The following is a 20991-nucleotide window of genomic DNA, read 5'->3' on the forward strand; positions in this document are numbered from 1 at the left end:
ATAGAATGACTTTGTAGTGGTTCCGCTAATCCCAAGCATGAAGACTAAACTCTCCTCCATTTTTCTTGACATGTTATTTGACACCTCAGAGTCTACACTGGCTCCTGTCTGCTTTGTGTAACCTGTGAATTGGCTGCAGGAGGCATGCCTAGCCCTCTCTTTTCTTCTCCTATGCTTGTCATTCACCCTTGAGGCCATTGCAGCAAGCCCTCTCAAATCCATGGAGGTTTCTCTCATTCTGAAGGACAGCCAAAAAGTTGACAGACAGAATGATTTACTTACGATCTTGGGGTTATGTGGTTGTTTGTTTATTGACATTTATAATTTTAATAATCACTTGATTATCCATATTTAAGGTATGCTCTAAATGATTACCTCTTAATCTAAAATGCTCATGGTATAATGTTTTGCCAATAAAAGCCCAAGATGAATTCTATGTCTCTTACCCTCTCCTTGTACCATGTTTGAGACACATGTACTTAAACACACATAAACGTAGAGATTATCTGAAGCAGGAACACTGAACTGGAATTGCTTGTTTGTTTTTTTTTCCTGTGTTGTATTGCTTTAATATGATCTACTGTCTTCATGTCATGTCTCACTGTATGGTTTAGATCAATTGTCCCTCAATTTGAATGTAGGCATAAAAAGCCTCTGACTAGATTTTTGTTGTCATCACCTATATTATTTTATCTTAGATATGAACTGAATGGAATCTTGAATGTGAACTCCCCAGCTCCCTTCCTGAATTTGCAATCCATACCTTTGACAACCTGCCTTCATCTAATATCTTCTTCCTTTTAATGCTACGATCCTCCCCTAAATCTCTGTCTTAGTCACTGTACTTATCCCTCATCCCTTTGTGTTTAGTTCTTCCCCTGTTATTTCCTTTGCTGCCATTGCTCTTGGATACCAGCCATTCTCCCGTCATCCTAAGCATGGCCTTGAGATTTCACCTTGTGCATGCCTTGCATGTCCCAATCCAGTATCTCTACTGGCATTGGCTTTGTTTCTTCTATGACTATAAATTGATACGTGTATATATTTCTGTGTTTGTTCTGGTGTTAGCGTGAGGTCTTGAGGCTGCATCTCCTCTGAGTCTGAAAGCAAATAAATTGCACTTTCAGTGTACTCTAGATGATGTTTTCCAGGACTGGGATGTGACAGTGTGGTCCCACACATGCGTTCACATCACCTGGAAGAGCACAGCACTGAAGTTGGTTTTGATACTCAACGTAAACCTACTGATGGCCTTCCAGCCAACTTTCCTGCATATACATGAATGCATAGAATCCTTGTTATATGCATGCATGTATATGTTTCTGTGTTTATCTTATGCATGATGTTTGTGTATTGTTAGTTTGTAGATAGTTTTTTTTGTGGGGCCCTTGTAGGTCTGAATCAACTTTTGTATGAATGTGTCTAAGATATCAATGACTAAAATAAATTTTTCTGTGTATACACATACCATACTTGTATGGTGTGTATTATCCACAGTTTTACATGTTTTGTTTTTGGACAATCCACAATATGTTTCAATATGTGTCTGTACAGTGCATGTCATGTGTTGAATCAGGCTGTTTTTTCTTGTATATTTTATCATCTTCCTTTGTGTTTTGTTCCAGTTCGCCGTGTCCCACCAAGATTCTCTATCCCACCCACTAATCATGAGATCATGCCAGGTGGAAGTGTTAATATCACCTGTGTGGCTGTGGGGTCACCAATGCCTTATGTGAAGTGGATGTTGGGGGCAGAAGATCTGACACCTGAAGATGATATGCCAATAGGAAGAAATGTCCTAGAACTGAATGATGTAAGACAGTCAGCAAATTACACCTGTGTTGCTATGTCGACACTGGGTGTCATTGAAGCAATAGCACAGATCACTGTCAAAGGTATGCTCAGTAGTTCATGCTTGGAGGATCTGGGTACCCTCACATCAACTGACTAATGCCTCTCCTCTACAAAGTCTGTTCTTGGAATCCTAAAATGAATCAGTTCATTGGTCAGTGTTTCACATATCATAGCCCAGTCTTATTGTGGTATCACATTAGATAAACATATCTAGGTAGGCAGATTCTCTCTTAAAAGTATTGACAACCTAAGTCATGATAATTTTCAAAATACTTAAGTGGTAGCCAGGCTCAGGCACTAACAGGGCAGGGTGAGGAATGCTCAACATGCTCAGCTGTAATGGTCGGGATGATGTGTACAGGTTTTATATTCATCCAGAACCTTGAGAAGAGGTACATGACAGAAAAATCCAAGTAAGTGTTAATAAATGCTCAAAATCCCAGAAGACAAAAAAAAAGAGTTGAAATCAACATGGTCTAATAATAGATGCTTTAAATTTTTGATAGACCCTGCCATTAAAATGCAAAATGCAAGTGTGATTATATTCTGTTTCAGCTTCATCTCTCACCTTGTGTAGGTGAAGTGTGCAACAATTTTTTTTTTCCTTGAAATAAGGGTACTGACTATAACCAAAGAATTATATGCCTTGGTTACTTTTGAATCAAAGGAGGGGAAATGAATATGTGAGGGAACCAGCTGTTTTTACACAGTATTTATAGAATTTTAGAAAACTTTCCTAAAATGAGTCAGTATGAGAGTAACTTTAGATTCCTGCAAATGTCTGGAACTACTGCAAAATGAGCACAAATTATCTTCCCCTTCTAGGAATTGTGACCCTAAAAAAAATAATGGACCACACATAATGTAGTCAGTGTCATACCTTTGACCAAATATATATATACTTACTATATACCATATAAACGCAATGATGTGACATAAGAACAAGGTACACACCGTTTTCAATATTTCATCATTTAAAATATTAATAGTAATGTTTCATTACATATAATTACTGTACTAAGCATACTATTACAGACACAAAACTTGTACTGTATAATCGGCGTCACTTAGTGAAACTGAGAGTATCTGTTAAATATCAGTAAACACACACCTTTAATTAGCAATATTTTTACTTCCCTCAAGAATACAGAAAAGCATCTAGGGAAAATTCAGATTATCTGCTTTCTTGCAAAATGTCAGACCAGAATATTTAAACAAATGTCTTTTTATTATTATTTTCCATAAAATCCCTTGGCCAAATATTATCATTCCATGGTTCTTAGAGTCGTATGCAAATATTGAACCACCTTTCCCATACTAACCATGTCAGCTTTAAATATTTGAAGGTTTACTAAAGACCTTCAAGAATGCAAAAGCAGGAGTCACATTAAACTAATATCTTGTTCAATTTCTTGTCCTTGTTTTCCTGACTCTTGCTACTTCCCTACCCCCTCCTCCTCCAACATAAATAATAAAACATGAGGGTGACACTTGACGGCAAAAAGGGAATCGAAACTAAAAGCACCTTAGAGAAAGGACTCGTTTATTCAGGAGTCATTTCACAATGCTGCTTAAAAACCTACTCAGGTCTGGACAGTGCTCTAGGTATTGTTGGTGTAACCGTGATTAAGTACAAGTTTGTTATTCTTGAAGAGTTACCATTGTAAGCAGTGTTGTATTTTCTTTAAGTTGAAAAGGAAAGAAGAGTACTCAAGAGCTGTTTAGAGGAGTGTTACTTTCTGAGTTTTCCCTAAAAAATCAGCTTGTGAAATTCTCCTTTCTTCCCTAACACCATAGCTTTCTGAATCACTGTCCAGGTGAGGTGCTTGAATATGAGGCCACCAGCATAGATGGCTTTTATTCTTAGTTAGTAGCATTTTGAGTCATGCTTTTTTTCTAAAAAAAATAACATGATTTCTAAAATATGAATTTAAATGAAATGTTTTTCATGTAGCTGTAATATGTTACTGATATTGGATATAGAATATCTATTATGACAATAAAATATTTTAAAAAGAGATTTGTGGATAGGCTTTAATTTAGTTCCTTCAGCATATTTTGAATATTAAGTAAAAAAGCATGAATTTGAAATTGATTAATTTGAAATTATTATTCTTTGTTACCTTAAAAGTTATTGGTTAGATAATTTATTTAAAAAATTATAATACTGTTGTCTGTGTCATACATCTTGAAAACAAAATGAATACTCTTATAGCAATTGAATACCATTTCATTTAAAATTTTGCTCTTTTCAATGTTTATTAGTATTTAGTTGTATTATTTTTTCAAAGCGAGAATCTCATTGGCCAAGCCTTTGGTTATAATAATTGTAATAATTGGAACCACTGTTTTCTCAGGGTGCCAGATACATTCTAAGAGCATTACTGGATTAGCTCATTAATCTTCACCACAAACTCATGAAATACAGTTACCCAACTGTACAATTCCAATAATACATTTTTTCCTATTTTTCACATGAGAAAACTAAAGCAAACTGAAATTAAGCAATGTATCCAGAATCTCATAGATAAAAAATGGTGAATTTCATTATCAGCCCCAAAATGCAGCGCTATATAATACACTTCTAGTCACCTGGGGTTTGTCACCTGCGCATGTCTTACTGTACATCCTGACCACTTAGAAAACTACTCTGCTATGATTTCATCTGATTAAATCTCCGCTAGATACATAATCCTATTATTTGAATACTAGAGTTATGGAATCTCGTGATTTCTTAAAGACAGTGGGTGCTCATGGCCTTTTTCCTCCCTCAAGCCTTACCCAAACCTCCAGGAACTCCTGTCGTGACTGAGAGCACTGCTACAAGCATCACACTGACGTGGGACTCGGGGAACCCTGAGCCGGTCTCTTACTACATCATTCAGCATAAACCTAAAAATTCTGAGGAACCTTTCAAAGAAATTGATGGGGTGGCAACGACACGCTACAGCGTCGCCGGACTGAGCCCCTACTCGGATTACGAATTCAGGGTCGTTGCTGTCAATAACATCGGGCGGGGGCCTCCCAGCGAGCCTGTGCTGACGCAGACCTCGGAGCAGGCACCGTCCAGCGCCCCGCGGGATGTCCAGGCTCGGATGTTGAGTTCAACCACCATTTTGGTCCAGTGGAAGGAGCCTGAAGAGCCAAATGGACAGATCCAAGGATACAGAGTTTATTATACAATGGATCCCACTCAGCATGTCAACAACTGGATGAAGCACAATGTAGCTGACAGCCAGATCACTACTATAGGCAACTTGGTGCCCCAGAAAACGTATTCCGTCAAAGTCCTGGCTTTCACCTCAATTGGAGATGGTCCTCTTTCAAGTGACATTCAAGTCATTACTCAGACAGGAGGTAGGTCTGCTTCTGAATGGGGAGTCGGGTGGAGAAGAGTCGGTGTGAAGAAATGGCAGGGGCAGAAACAAAGAACAAAGATAGTAGACATTTTAGTTTTTGAGATTTAGAGCTTCTAAGTAAGGAGTTAAGGCATGTGAAGAGGAACAGGCATGGACACTGAAAGACTAAATAATACAGTCCTTTGAAAAGAGGATATATTTAACATCTTTTTTTTTTAATTGAAATATGGTTGGTGTACCATATTACATAGGTTTCAAGTGTACCATATAGTGATTCACAATTTTTAAAGGTAATGCTCCATTTATGGTTGTTATAGAATACTGGCTAAATATTCCCCATGTTGTGCAATATATCTTTATAGCTTATACCTAATAGTCTGTAACTCTTACTCTCCTACCCCTATATGTAGCATCCTTTCTTTTTGTATCCAAATGACTTGAAGACTTTCTGCAGGAGATGGATGAATGCATCCACCATGCAACATTTAGAGAATAGAAGAACCATGCTTCTTAGTATTAGCAACTCTGATAGAATAGTACCAAAAATTTATTTAGTCTGTGGAGGAGTAGATAATTCAAGATAAAGTTAAAACTAAAACCATTTGTCAGGAGGCCTTGGATATTTAAATGGCTTATATTTTCCAGGAAGCAGCTTGCTTAAAAATTAATATTCTGTTAATGTTTTTGATTTTTTTTTTCTTTCTATGGGCTCACGGCTAAAGACAGTTACCAATATCTGAAATCAAACTTTGGGGCCTTATTCACCCATTTTACTGGATGTTAGAGCAGACACCAGTGATTTTATGAAGAAAAACTTGGCCCTTCTAGTAGTTTTATTTTTATAAGAGGATATCAGATTTCTGTGGTCTTAGATTCAAATTGATCAGTTCATCATGGGATGAGTTTTGCCTGGGAAATCCCAAGGGCAGAGGAGCCTGGTGGGCTGCAGTCCAAATGGTTGGGCATGACTGAGCATGCTTACACATACATGGGAATAGCCATAGTGGGTTTCTTTTTAAGTTTATTCTTAAATATCTGAGAACTGTTCATGTGGTTGTTTATTATGTTGGAGCCTCTTAAACTTGTATTGGGGCTTCCTGGTGGCTCAGATGGTAAAGAATCTGCCTCCAGTGCTGGAGACCAGGTTCAATCCCTGGGTGAGGAAGATCCCCTGGAGAAAGACATGGCAACCCACTCCAGTATTCTTGCCTGGAGAACCCCATGGACAGAGGAGCCTGATGGACTACAATCCATAGGATCGCAAAGAGTTGGACATGACTGAGTGACTGACACTTTCAAACCTGCATTAATCTGTGATTGTCTTGGCGGCATACCATTGGCTTGTTCTGAGGATCCACATATGAACCATATAATTGGAGATCGTGTCTATAATCTGTAGTCATAGCTCATGGGTAATCCTGAGAATGAATTATTACATTTTCTCAGCTGTCAAAAGTTGATAAACTTATGTGTAACCACTGACTTGTTTTTATGTTGTGGACTTTCTGAATCTTGTGGCTGAGAACGTTCACCTTGGCTACTAGGAATCTAGTATGTTTATAGCTCTCCTACCTTTATTTTCATACTATTATTTGGTTCTTATTGGCTTGTTCATGGGTTTATCACTAAAATATCAAAAAGATAACCGTAGAAGTGTTTTATCATAGTTATACTAAAAATCATCCATATATCTTCTTGATTTGGCTTTTACTGTGTTCACAGTTCTGTGTTTGTTATGTTGATATGCATGAAAGTATTATAGAGTAAGTTTTTCATAAGTTTCTCATTGAAAATGTAGAAATCAGTGAATCTCATTCTTTTTCTCGACTGAAAATAGTCAACTGTTGAGATTATTTTTTATTATACTATTCTAGCAGTTAAATAGGGAGAAGGCAACGGCACCCTACTCCAGTACTCTTGCCTGGAAAATCCCATGGACAGAGGAGCCTGGTAGGCTGCAGTCCATGGGGTCGCTGCGAGTCAGACATGACTGAGCAGCTTTACTTTCACTTTTTACTTTCATGCATTGGAGAAGGAAATGGCAACCCACTCCAGTGTTCTTGCCTGGAGAATCCCAGAGACAGAGGAGCCTGGTGGGCTGCAGTGCATGGGGTCGCGAAGAGTCGGACATGACTGAGCGACTTCCCTTTCACTTTTCACTTTCATGCGTTGGAGAAGGAAATGGCAACCCACTCCAGTGTTCTTGCCTGGAGAATCCCAGGGACGGGGGAGCCTGGTGGGCTGCCATCTATAGGGTTGCAGAGTCTGACACAACTGAAGCGACTTCACAGCAGCAGCAGCAGCAGTTAAATAACCATTAAAGATATAAGAACGTATATAGGAAGAGTATATACCTATACTCAAGTTCTAGGTTTTTGTATTTCTCAGCTTTTATACTGTAAGAAACTCTGATCTTAGAGTAATGTAACCAAGGTTTGAACCCGTAAGTCCCATTTTTAGCTTTATAACCTTTGACAAGTTCCTTCATCTCTCTGAACTTCAGTTTTCTCATCTAAAGTAATAACCCCCTTATAGAGTTTAGGGGTAGTAGTTTTTTGTTTGTTTGTTTGTTTTTTAATTTTCCTAAGGCTGCTATACAAACTGCTACTTCCTGGGTGGCTGAAACAATAAAAATGGATCGTCTTTTGTTGTAGTGACTAGAAATTTGAGAACCAAGTGTCAGCAGGCTTGGTTCTGGGAGAGCTGTCAGCGAGGGCCTGGGGCTCACTCCTAGCTTTTGGTGGTTTGCTGGTAATCTTGGCTATTCCTCAGCTTGTAGAAGCATCACTGTGATTTCTGCCTACATTGTTCATGGCCTTCTCCCTGGGTGCATGTTTCTCTGTCCAAATTTCCCTTTTTTATAAGGTATCAGTCATAATGGTTTAGGGCCCAACCTAATGATACCATGTAATCCTGAAATGACTAATTACATCTAATATAATGACTGATTATATCTGCAGTAATTTTATTTCCAAATAAGGTCACTTAATAAGGTTCTTGGTATTAGGAATTCAACATATGATAATTTTTGTGGGAGACTCTTCAACCCGTAACAAGACTATCAATTAGATAATGGACAGAAATATTTTATAACTTCAGTTGTATATAATCATCATCATCATCATGATCATCATAACATGCTGGGTAGTCTGCTTCTGGGTGTATTAATTCTTCCTACTCATTTAGACAGATGTGGAATTATCTCAAGTAAATTGAGGATCAGTAAAGGTAAAAAGAGTCAGTAACTTCCTTTGGGTCATAGGTTATTAAGTGGACACTCTAGATTCTTTTAAGCACCATTATCTTTTCTATTACTTTTCAAAATTTTTATTTGGTATCAGGGTATAGCTGATTGAGAAACAATGTTGTGATAGCTTTAGGTGAGTGCTGAAGGAACTCGGCCATACCTACACATGTATCTATTCTCCCCCAAATTACCCTCCCACCCAGGCTGCCACATATCATGGGGCAGGGTTTCATGTGCTATGCACTGTGACCTTGTCGGTTATCCATTTTAAATATAGCAGTGTGTCCATGTCCATCCGAAACTCCCTAACTCCCTCCCCTGCTTCCTTATCCCTGTCAGCCATAGGCTTGTTCTCCAACTCTGTGAGTCTGTTTCTGTTATATCAGTTCATTTGCATTGTTTCTTTTTAGGTTCCACATATAAGGGATGTCTTAGGATATTTCTCCTTCTCTGTCTCACTTACTTCACGTCGTAGGACCTTCTCTAGGTTCATGCATGTTGCAACACATGGAATTATTTCATTCTTCTTATCGGCTGGTTATATTCCATTGCATATATGTACCATGTCTCTTTATCCATTCCTCTGTCAATGGACTTTTTGGTTACTTCCGTGTCTTGGGTATTGGGTAATGTAAAGAGTGCTGCAACGAACACTGCTGTACATACATCTTTTCGGATCTTGTTTTTCTCCAGATATAGGCCCAGGAGTGGGATTGCAGGGTCATATGGCAACTCTGTTTTTAATTTTTTACGAAAACTCCATACCATTGCTATACCAATGTATATTCTACCAGCAGTGTGGGAGGGTTCCCTTTTCTCCACACCTTCCCTGGCATTTATTGTTTGTGGATTTTTTCATGATAGCCATTCTGGCTGCTATGAGGTGATATCTCGTTGTGGTTCTGACTTGCATTTCTCTAATAATTAGCAACATGGAACATCTTTTCATGTGCCTGTTGGCCATCTGTATTCTTCTCTGAAGAAATATGTATTTAGGTCTTCTGCCCATTTTGAGTGGGTTGTTATGATACTGTTAAGCGTCATGAACTATTTGTCAATTTTTGAGACTAGTTCCTTATCCCTTATCCTAATACCCATTGGTGGGTTGTCTTTTTATTTTCTTGTTTCCTTTGCTGAAGCACCATTGTCTTTTAAATTAATAATTTACAAATGTCTTATTTTTTTTGGTTCTTAACTAGGTTTTTGAACAGAGGCAGGAAATACAGGGTTTCAAGTATTGTATCCAAGAATTAAGGATGATTTACTTCTGAAATACTTGTAGTAGCTATTCGATTATCCCAGTACAGAGGTACACTAAACCATTTAGATAGGAAAAAAATTTATATTTATCTAAAAGAAGAAGGGATACCTTTTTAATAGGTTATTATACTTGATCACTAAATCTGCTTCTTAATTTTCTAACTACAAATTTTAGCATGAATATCAAAGTGTTTCATATTTTTTTTTCTTATGACAGGAGGATTTAGCTAAGAAACCAAATAGTTTCTGAAACTAAAGTCAACCAAAACATAAGAATCTTTGCAAATCATGAGTATCCTTATCTTAAGAACATGGAATGGCAGATGATAATGCTTTTAGTCACAATTTAATGAAAGATATAGAACTGATGTTTCAGTAGACCATATTTTGATTTTCTGTATTACCAGGGGACATAATGTAACATAAATCATTACTCAGTGAAGGTAATATTGTGACAAGAGCAATTGAGTTAATGTGATCCAGGGACTCTGTACCTAAAAAAAAAAAAAAAAATCTAGATGAATGGGTCACAGATGCATTAGAATAGCTGTTATCAATTTCTGTTTAACTTTTTTTTTTTCATTAAGGTATTTCCAAGAACCTTGCATAATAGTTGTGATTTTAATACCCATTGATTGAGAAGATATATAATGACATGATGACTTGTGCCTGCCAAGATCAATAGGCTAAGAAAACCTTCCAAAATGGCACAATGATTTGATCTGTTCTCCAGACTTAATTAACAAAGGCCATTTGATGTTAGTGGACACCTGCCAAATACAATGATGTTAGTTCTGATATAATTAATGCTGAGATGCTCTTGATTAGCTAATTCATAGAACCACTGCTAGGCAAAACATAAAACCATTATAAAATATTATTTTATTAGGTTATATAAAATTTAAGTTTACGATTATTCTAATATTTTGTCTTTTCCAAACCTACAAAAATGCACAGGTCAGTAATATATCTATGTGAACTTCTCAAATATATTTTAATTTTATATCCAGAGAAATATATATTGTATGTCTACTTAATCAGAAAGGTACATTCATTATATTACCATTAATTCCCTGACAATAATATTCCTGTTTTTGTTGAAAATCAGACTCTGCAGAAATGGTAATTAGAAATAAAGTGAGTTTAAGATAGATATTATTACTTTTGATTTTTTCTAAGAGTACTGGCATACATATTGATATAAATGGAGTTGAAGTAAATTTGTAATTTCTAGTAATATAGACAATCAAAATATCTGTCTATTGTTGTTGTTCAGTCACTTAGTCGTGTCCAACTCTTTGCGACCCTATGGACTGCAGCACACCAGACTTCCCTGTTCTTTGCCATCTCCCAGAGCTTGCTCAGACTGATGTCCATTGAGTCGGTGATGCCATCCAACCATCTCATCCTCTGCCATCCCCATCTCCTCCTGCCATCAATCTTGCCCAGCATCAGGGTCTTTTATAATGAGTCAGCTCTTTGCATCAGGTAGCCAAACTGTTGGAGCTTCAACTTCAGTATCAGTCCTTCCAATGAATATTCTGGGTGGATTTCCTTTAGGATTGACTGGTTTGACCTCCGTTTAGTCCAGGGTACTCTCAAGAGTTTTCTCTAACACCACAGTTCAAAAGCATCAATTATTCCATGCTCAGCCTTCTTTATGGCCAACTCTCACATCTGTACATGACTGCTGTCAAAACCATAGCTTTAACTGTAACTATATGGACCTTTGTCAGCAAAGTAATGTCTCTGCTTTTTAATAAGCTGTCCAGGTTTATCATAGCTTTTCTTCCAAAGAGCAAGCATATTTTAATTTCATGGCTGTAGTCACCATCTACAGTGATTTTTGAGCCCAAGAAAATAAAATCTGTCACTGTTTCCATTGTTTCCCCCTCTATTTGGCCATGAAGTGATGGGACCGGATGCCATCATCTTAGTTTTTTGAATGTTGAGTTTTAAGACAGCTTTTTCACTCTCCTCTTTCACTTTCATCAAGCAGCTCTTTAGTTCCTCTTTGCTTTCTGCCATCAGGGTGGTGTCATTGCAAATCTGAGGTAGTTGATATTTCTCCCAGCAATCTTGATTCCAGCTTGTGCTTCATCCAGCCCAGCATTTTGCATGATGTACTCTGCATAGAAGTTAAATAAGCAAGGTGACAATATACAGCCTTGACGTACTCCTTTCCCAGTTTGGAACCAGTTCCTTCTTCCATGTCTGGTTCTAACTGTTCTTTTTGGCCTGTATACAGGTTTCTCAGGAGTCAGGTAAAGTAGTCTGGTATTCCCATCTCCCTTTAAGAATTTTCCACAGTTTGTTTTGATTCACAAAGTCAAAGGCTTTAGTGTATCAATGAAGTAGAAGTAGATTTTTTTTTTCTGGAATTCTATTGCTTTTTCTATGATCCAACAGATGTTGGCAATTTGACCTCTGTTTTCTCTGCCTTTCTAAATCCATCTTGAACATCTGGAAGGACTTGTTGAACCTACAGTTGAACCTTCAACCTACAGTTGAAGCCTCGCTTGGAAGATTTTAAGCATACTTTGCTAGCCTGTGAAATGGGTGCAATAGTGTGGTAGTTTGAACATTCTTTGGCATTGCCTTTCTTTGGGATTGGAATGAAAACTGACCATTTCCAGTCCTGTGGCCACTGATGAGTCTTCCAGATTGGCTCATATTTTAAGTACAGCACTTTCACAGCATCATCTTAAGGATTTGAAATAGCTCAGCTGGAATCCCACCACCACCACTAGCTTTGTTTGTAATGATGCTTCGTATGGCCCACTTGACTTCACACTCCAGGATGTCTGGCTCTAGGTGTGTGATCACATATTGTGGTTATCCAGGTCTTTTCTTAATAGATCTTTCTTGTTTAGTTTTTCTGTGACCTTTTGCCACCTCCTCTTAATATCTTTTTCTTCTGTTAAGACCATACCATTTCCTTTATTGTGCTCATTTTGCATGAAATGTTCCCTTGGTATCTCTAATTTTCTTGCAAAGTTCTCTTGTCTTTTTCAATTCTCTTGTTTTCCTGTCTTCGCATTGTTCACTTAGAAAGGCTTTCTTATCTCTCCTTGCTCTTCTTTCGAACTCTGCATTCAGATGGGTATATCTTTCTTTTTCTCATTTGCCTTTTACTTCTCTTCTTTTCTCAGCTATTTGTAAGTTTCCTCAGACAATCACTTTGCCTTTTTGTGTATCTTTTTCTTGGGTATCTATTTGTAGTCAGTAATATAGTCCCTTAATTATGAATATTAGTACAGATGAAACTATCATCTTTAAATGATTCTAAATATAAAAAAGTTTTGGCTAAAATGATTATTTTCTAAATGTATGGATTAATCATCCAGAGTTTCCACCGCTTTAACTTCTGGCATTATAATTACTTGTGACTGGTTTGCCTTGAAAATACGTGGACCGTATGGTCATTGACAAGGGAAGTATTTACGTTATGTTGGGGAAAAACTCTGCTACAGAAAAACACCTTCAGAAAAGATGTCTGTTATAGTTTTCTCATGTATATAATTATATAAGAATGTAGGGTAACTGTATTTTACAAAAGAAGTACAAATAAAACTCTTCTAAAGAAATGTAATAAATTAACATCTTCAACCTGTGCACTGAAATAAATGTTGTATGTTGTTCATGCTAATGGGACAATCATAAAGCTATTAAATCCTCATGCGTGTCTCTTTTCTGAACTTTCTTTAGAAAACACATCTGACCTCTAATTCTTCTATGCATTCAATAAATTCTTGGAGAAAGTACTGATTTTTATGTGCAGACCTTAATAGTTATAGATCTTTGAAAGGAAAATAATTATATGCATTTACTAAGTAAATATTAATGAGTGGTATCAACTTCAAATGTTTTGAAGAAGCAAAATTGTAATAGAACTATGACATTTTAGAGACATTGTGCTTAGATTTTCATAATTTTTAAATCATTTCATTACTATTAAATATATATCAACAAGTCAATATAGGCAAATTAAAAAAGACTGATTTCCAATAACAAAAATTTAAATGCTTTTTCTAGGTTGTTTTAGCAATGAGTAAAAGAGCTATGGCTATATATACAACTGTAATAAAATTTAACTTTTTCTTATTGATGCTTAATGACAATTGAGAACAAGATTTAGGCAGGTGCTTGTGTATTAAGCACTACTTTTGTCAATAATATATCTGTAGCACTTAGAAATCCGACTCCTTGTTTGAATTTGGTTTTGTTTTACTACCACTATAATTCTGGCTGTTGTTTTTATTGTTGTTGTTAACATTTGTCAATATGCTAGATGCTCACATTTTAAAATATGTACCTTATTAGAGTACTAGCTATTTTAACAATAAGTTATTTGGGTTTTGTTTTTTTTTTAATCTCTTTGGTACATTTCATATTTATACTATGGTGAGGTAAAATTGTTTTTTAGCCAGCTTATATGTGTGCTAACCTGTTTCTCTTCTAAAATCTACTGAAATTTTATTTCTTCTAATCATCAAAGTTTAGATATCATGCAGATTTTCTTTTCACTTTTTATTCGTTCTCCACTCTAAGTTGCCTTCAGATATTTGTATTGAGTATAATTGTATTACTATGCAAATATTTTACATTTCTCAATGGGTTATAATCTTATTTTAGGGAACTGATAACCCATATTTGTATTTCTTTGTGGACATTACATAAGCAATCAAGAAGAAGGATATAACAGCACCACTTCACCAAATATAAGGATTTATTAAATACAATTTTAAAGAAAAACTATTTTTACATTCTTTTTCTCTTTCCACATGTAAATTTTTTGGTTTCTGGTCACAGTTACTACACTTACATTTCTGGGTGAGTTTTGTTGTTGTTCTTCTTCTTCTTCCATATGTTTTCCAGAGTCTTAGATTTTCCCATAAAATGAATCTTAGGTTCATTAGTGAGAGAAATGGTACAAAACAGGAAAGCTCTTAATAGAATAAAAATTAAATATACATAGTCTAACCTGAAGTAAATGAGATAAAAGAATGTTAGTAAGTTTGAGGTATAAACATTGTGAGAGTAGTATATATACACACACACACACACACACACACACACACACACACACACACATAAACTGCTTCTGCTGCTAAGTCGCTTCAGTCGTGTCCGACTCTGTGCCACCCCATAGACAGGCAGCCCACCAGGCTCCCCCATCCCTGGGACTCTCCAGGCAAGAACACTGGAGTGGGTTGCCATTTCCTTCTCCAATGCATGAAAGGAAAAGTGAAAGTGAAGTCCCTCAGTCGTGTGTGTGTGTGTGTGTGTGTGTGTGTGTATCCGGAGGGAAAAGGAAAAGGGGAGAGGGAGGGAGACAGTCAGGGAAGGAGAGAAAGAGGGAAAAGGATATGGAAAAAGATAAATATAAATGTTAATAGAGCCTTTGTAGCATTGTATTTGGTGTAAAATTCTGACCAATGATGAAATTTCCCTGTGTCTCCAAGTGGCACAGACAAAATAAATATGACAGTTGGGAGTCCACTAAAGTGTTTTCTTCTAAACATATATTATGATCATTAGGACTAATTTTTGGGGGCAATATATAAATAAATACATTACTATCATAGCTTTTTTTTTTTTTTTTTTGCTTTAAAGCCTCAGCTTCATTGTGGATGTTTCAGCACTGACTAAATGATAATGAGGAAGCAATATCTTTAGGTGAACCCACAGTTCCCTGGTGGCTCAGACAGTAAAGAATCCGCCTGCAGAGCAGGAGACATGGGTTTGATTCCTGAGTTGGGAAGATCCCCTGGAGAAGAGATAGGTTACCCACTCCACTATTCTTTGGCTTCCCTGGTGGCTCAAACGGTAAAGAGCCTGTGTGCAGTGCAGGAGACCTGTGTTCAATCCCTGGGTCGAGAGGATCCCCTGGAGGAGGGCATGGCAACCCACTCCAGTGTTTTTGCCTAGAGAATTCCAGAGACAGGGGAGCTTGGAAGGCTACAGTCCACAGGTTTGCAAAGAGTCAGACAGGATTGAGTGACTTTCACTTTCCCAATTCCCAAGAAAGTCTGAGTAGTGTCACCCTTAAGACACATGTGGGCACAGAACCTGATATAACAAAAAGATCTTTTAAGCCCTGGTCCATATGCTAGATTTTGTCTGTAGACATCTTTTGCCCAATACAGTGTTTTTTATTTCATTTCAACTGTTTCAGTTTATTTAAGATTATAAAGAAATTGAAAGATTTTACCTAGAAGATTCATTATCAACTTCTGTTGAAAAATCAGAAGCTTGGGCCAGTCCGAACCCACATCCCACAAGGCAGCCCTCTACTGGCTCAGAGCATCACTGACTCCTTCCGGTGGCCCAGGCACTCCCGTGACCCTGTGTCCATATGGCCTTCTCATCCGCCTGGCATTTCTAGACACTGGTATTTCTACTACAAGTTTACAATCTAATAAATTATCTGCCAGCCCACTTCAAAAGAAGATGGTGAAAGCAGAGGAGGAAAACCTCATTGTATTATGTAGCAGAGGAGGATAACCTCATTGTACTATTTAAAAAGTCTATCCAGTTGCGTAATCACTACTTACTTACTTTGTGCAAGGATAAAATGAACATTTACACCCTCTGAGACTTTGATGTAGCTATTTCATTATTTAGAAAGAGAAGGCTTTGAATAGAACCAAACAGAATTAGGGGATTAAAGGAAGTGTATGGCACTAAACAAGGATGAAACATCGGGACCTACCAGGAATTTGTTTGAGACAAATTAAAAGCAAAAAAGTAAACAGTTTAAGTAAGAAAAAGTTAATTAGATTCCCATAATGTTTTCAGTCACTGTCACTCAATTTATTATTAGCATTAGCAGGGAGGAAATGTATAACCAGCATTTATTATCCTGAGAGCAGCCTTTCAAACTGTCTGTGTTGTTAATTCTTGACAGTACTTTATTCGGTTTGGATTATGTCAGAAGTTATCACAAGGTGTTCTTTCCCAGACTTGTGGAAGTTGGAATAAAACTAGAGAAAAAGAAGTGACTGCATACATATGCATAGGCATGTGTATTTTTAGGTTGAGAAAACCTTTCATCGTCTGAATATTAGAATTCAAACATCATTCCCCCATCTGTCTGATCATTCTTGGCTTCCATTGTTGTTCCTGCCTGTGATATTGGTATTTTCCTTTAAAAATAATGCGTTTTCTCTTTGATTTGCTGTTTGCCTGATTGTTTTCTTATTTTCTTCTGTTCTACCTTCTCTTGCTCTTGATCTCTTATCTTCTTTTGTCTCCACCTCTCACCTCTCAGTGTGAAGGATTATGTTAGGTCACCTATTGGGCAGGTTCTTTTAAAAAAAATAGATACCCAATTCAGAAAGTACATTCCTGGAGGCATCAAATTAATGAGTATCTCAAAGCCTATGGTACAACAGGGGAGAAAAGAAGATTAATTAGAAATATGAAGCACTGATTATTGGCCTTACGCATCAGTCCAGACACAAGTGTGTGCACTTATTCACACACACACACACACTCAGAGGTTAACAGACCAGATGAGGAATGAAATGATAATTAGGGATCCCAGAAACCATTGTAGGTCCTTTTAAACTTGAATCTCTTTTTCAAACAAAAGGCAGTTTTTTAGTCATACTGCAGAGAGATGACTACAGAAAGAAAAGGAAGCATTACATTTTATATTTCCAACAACTTTATTTCTGAAAATGATGCTTTAATTATTGTTTAACAAATTGATGTCATACATCAGCTACAAGTTATGTTGTTTGTACATATTTTTGAATGCTTATGCTCATTTGCCAAAAATACTTGAGGTGTTCTTTTCCCCTCTGGTGTGGAGTATTAGTCTTATCTTTTTTTAATTTAAATATACACACAATTCTCATGTGAACTTGTGGGCATACGGACATATATTCAGATATGGCACTTTGAAACATACCATAATATCAGGAGTAATGATCAAAATATTTAATGGCCACCAAGACATGGGCACCAGCCAGAGTAGACATTGGGCAAGAACAACGTAAGTAAGGGTAATTGTGCCACTGATGCCCTGAAGTGCATGAGCCTTGTATATAATGGGTAGAGGACCTCGTGGGATTAGGTGCTAACTAGGAGGCTGGTGTTAGTAAAATTTATTCTAATTCAACATTTGGGTAAGGTGTTTTCAACTAGATCCAATTCTTGATTTCATCTGTATATAGCTGTTCCAAATTGTCTATTGCATGGATCATATGACCAAGGTACAAATTATAGATGACCTCTATTAAATTCCTGTGAAAGTGAAAGTGTTAGTCACTCAATCATGTCTGATTCTTTGTGATCCCATGAACTGTAGCTTATCACACTTCTATGTCCATGGAGTTCTCCAGGCAAGAATACTGAAGTGGGTTGCCATTCTCTTCTCCAGGGGAACAGCTCAACCCAGAGATCGAACCCTGGTCTCCCACATTCCTAGCAGATTCTTTACTGTCTGAGCCACCAGGGAAAGCTATATTAAATTCGTATATTTATGATTGTAAGTGTGGTCTATAAACTTTTTAACTTGTGTAGTAATTTAGTTCTTTCTCACTTGGGACAATATTAAATTTACATTGGGTCTAGTGTATTAACTCATATAAACTCATTTAGAGGTTAGAAAGAATTGTTAGTGTTAGGTTTTTAAATTCTCTTTATTTTACATCTGTTTAAAAATGGGTTGGTAACCAAAAAAAATACTAATGATTATGCTTGCCTATAGATTTTGCTAATGGAGTGAAGGTGAGATTTTATAAACCTAATTGGAAATTGTTTTGAAAGTAAACTATAGTACTAAAAAATAAGTTCCTCCTCAGTTGTAAAATAGCAATAGCTTTTATGTATTTAACATTTTATGTGATTTAGGCAATATTCATTCCAAGTGCTCTATATAAATCATGTTTATTGCTCACAACAATATCATCACATTTATTGCTTATAACAATATTATAATAAATATTATCCTTAAAGTTGAATTTAGAAACTGATATATTTACATTTGCTAATTCCACATCTTACATATATATTAAACCACTCAAGGACAAGGACAATATTCATAACATTGTCCTTATCCCTTAAAGGAGAAAAAGTGGGCTTTGTATTCATAGGTTAACTTGAACAATGTAAGAAACCTTGCTCTCTGCTCAACTAATACATGTGAACACTGAAAGGTTAAACAGTTAATGCAAGAATTTCTGATTATTTCTGGTGACAGTGAGCTTAATCCTTTGCTTTTCTGTTTTTAGTCCCAGGGCAGCCACTAAATTTCAAGGCAGAACCTGAATCGGAAACAAGTATTTTGCTCTCTTGGACGCCTCCACGTTCAGACACCATCGCCAGCTATGAACTGGTCTACAAAGATGGGGAGCATGGAGAGGAGGTAGGACTGTGCTTCTCACCTTGTCACCATTCATGGCATCGAGACACTACTCTCATTCTGTTTACTTGCCCAAGTTCCGTTAAAAGGTCAGATAGCTACTGAGGACATTGGTGGAAAAGATTTATTCATAAAAAGAGAAGATTGACCAAAAAAAAAAGAAAGAGTATTTGGAGACTTGATGGGAGTAGGACAGAAGAGACACACACAAAAAATGGCTGTTGTCTCTAATGGATTTTTTTTTTTTAATTCGGGTTTCCAAGATGCTTACGGAAGTATTGGGTTGTAAAATAATATACTCCTTGATATTTGGAGATTTCCTTTCTTTGTCTTCTGCATTAAAATACTTAAGTCACAGTTAACACTTGACTAAGTGAGCTCCAAGGCTTTGGGTAGATGAATTTGTCCCAACTGGTTTCAGAGAAAGATGCCCCAGAGCAAATGTTCATTTGTATGCCATTGATTGTTTGATATGAGTGTGTATGTATCTATATCTGTATATCAATACTTATTGGCTTCCCAGGTGGTACTAGTGGTAAAGAACCCACCTGCCAACGCAGGAGACACAAGAGATGTGGGTCCAATCCCTAGGTCGGGAAGATCTTCTGGAGGAAGCCATGGCAACCCACTCCAGAATTCTCTACTAGAGAATCCCGGTGGACAGATGAGCCTGGAGGGCTACAGTCCGTAGGATCGCAAAGAATCAGATGCGAATCAATGTGATGCACACACACACACACACACACATATAATTTGATTATGTTATGCAAATAAGTATAGAAGGCTAGAAATTGTTAATAGTTACTAAAAAGAGAAATAAAAATCAGAATAACATACATTTACAGGTACTATAATAAGGGTTTCACATATATTAACTCAATCCAACAGTAGTGCTTTGTGTCAGCCTCTATTATTAATCTGTTTCACGTATTAACAAAATGGATACAAAGAGAAAAGTTGAAGTATTTGCCCAAAGCCTCATATATAGACAATTTCTAGAATCTGTTCTCTTGACTTCATGATACACTGGCCTGTGGGTATACTTTGAACAGATTCTATAAATCACTATTAAGATACATCTAATATTTTCAGAAAGGGGATATATGATAATAATATATATTTCATTTGTTATCATGAAACTCATTAGGGAACATCAGGGCAAAAAAGTTTATAAAACTATATATGAAAACTCGATTCACCAAGCCATTTTATTATATCTCTTAGCATTTTTTGTCTTAAAAAAGGCCAACTTCACAAAGCAAAACAGCCCTGATTTCTAACAAAGAATACTTTTGTAAAAGACTCACAAACACAGTGAACTGTTACCGATTAACTTCTGGCTCATCACTTTGAATGCTATACTAAGTTAATGTTAATAAACCTGTTTTATTACATCTCTAAAGTGAGCAGGTTCTAAGAGCAGTGCTTTTAGGTTTAGCTAACAAAGCCAATTCCAATTAATAACTCAACAAATTCTAGAACTAAAGTGTTGATGTAAGTACTTGTGTTACAAATGTTTGTAGTACAACATAAATTAACATTAAATTATTTACAATCCTTCAGTTCAGTTCAGTTCAGTTGCTCAGTCATGTCAGACTCTTTGCCACCCCATGAACCGCAGCACACCAGGCCTCCCTGTCCATCACCAACTCCCGGAGTCCACCCAAACCCATGTCCACTGAGTCAGTGATGCCATCTAACCATCTCATCCTCTGTAGTCCCCTTCTCCTCCTGCCCTCAATCTTTCCCAGCATCAGGATCTTTTCAAATGAGTCAGCTCTTCGCATCAGGTGGCCAAAGTATTGGAATTTCAGCTTCAACATAAGTCCTTCCAATGAACACCCAGGACTGACCTGCTTTAGGATGGACTGATTGGATACCCTTGCAGTCCAAGGGAC

The 20991-nt window shown here is 36.9% G+C and overlaps 1 protein-coding gene across 32 annotated transcripts in view; it reads left to right on the plus strand.

Moving 5' to 3' along the window:
* The window catches only part of PTPRD (protein tyrosine phosphatase receptor type D), a 536986-nt gene that overhangs the window by 313797 nt on the left and 202198 nt on the right, over window positions 1-20991 (plus strand). For all 32 annotated transcript variants that reach the window (XM_044939860.2, XM_044939874.2, XM_044939864.2 and 29 more), the window contains 3 exons: window positions 1626-1895; window positions 4630-5211; window positions 18963-19096. In XM_044939860.2, coding sequence (XP_044795795.1) covers window positions 1626-1895; window positions 4630-5211; window positions 18963-19096 — 986 coding nt within the window. The remainder of the gene's footprint in view (window positions 1-1625; window positions 1896-4629; window positions 5212-18962; window positions 19097-20991) is intronic.

Source organism: Bubalus bubalis, chromosome 3 (genome assembly GCF_019923935.1).
Source record: "Bubalus bubalis isolate 160015118507 breed Murrah chromosome 3, NDDB_SH_1, whole genome shotgun sequence".
Taxonomy (NCBI): Eukaryota; Metazoa; Chordata; class Mammalia; order Artiodactyla; family Bovidae; genus Bubalus; species Bubalus bubalis.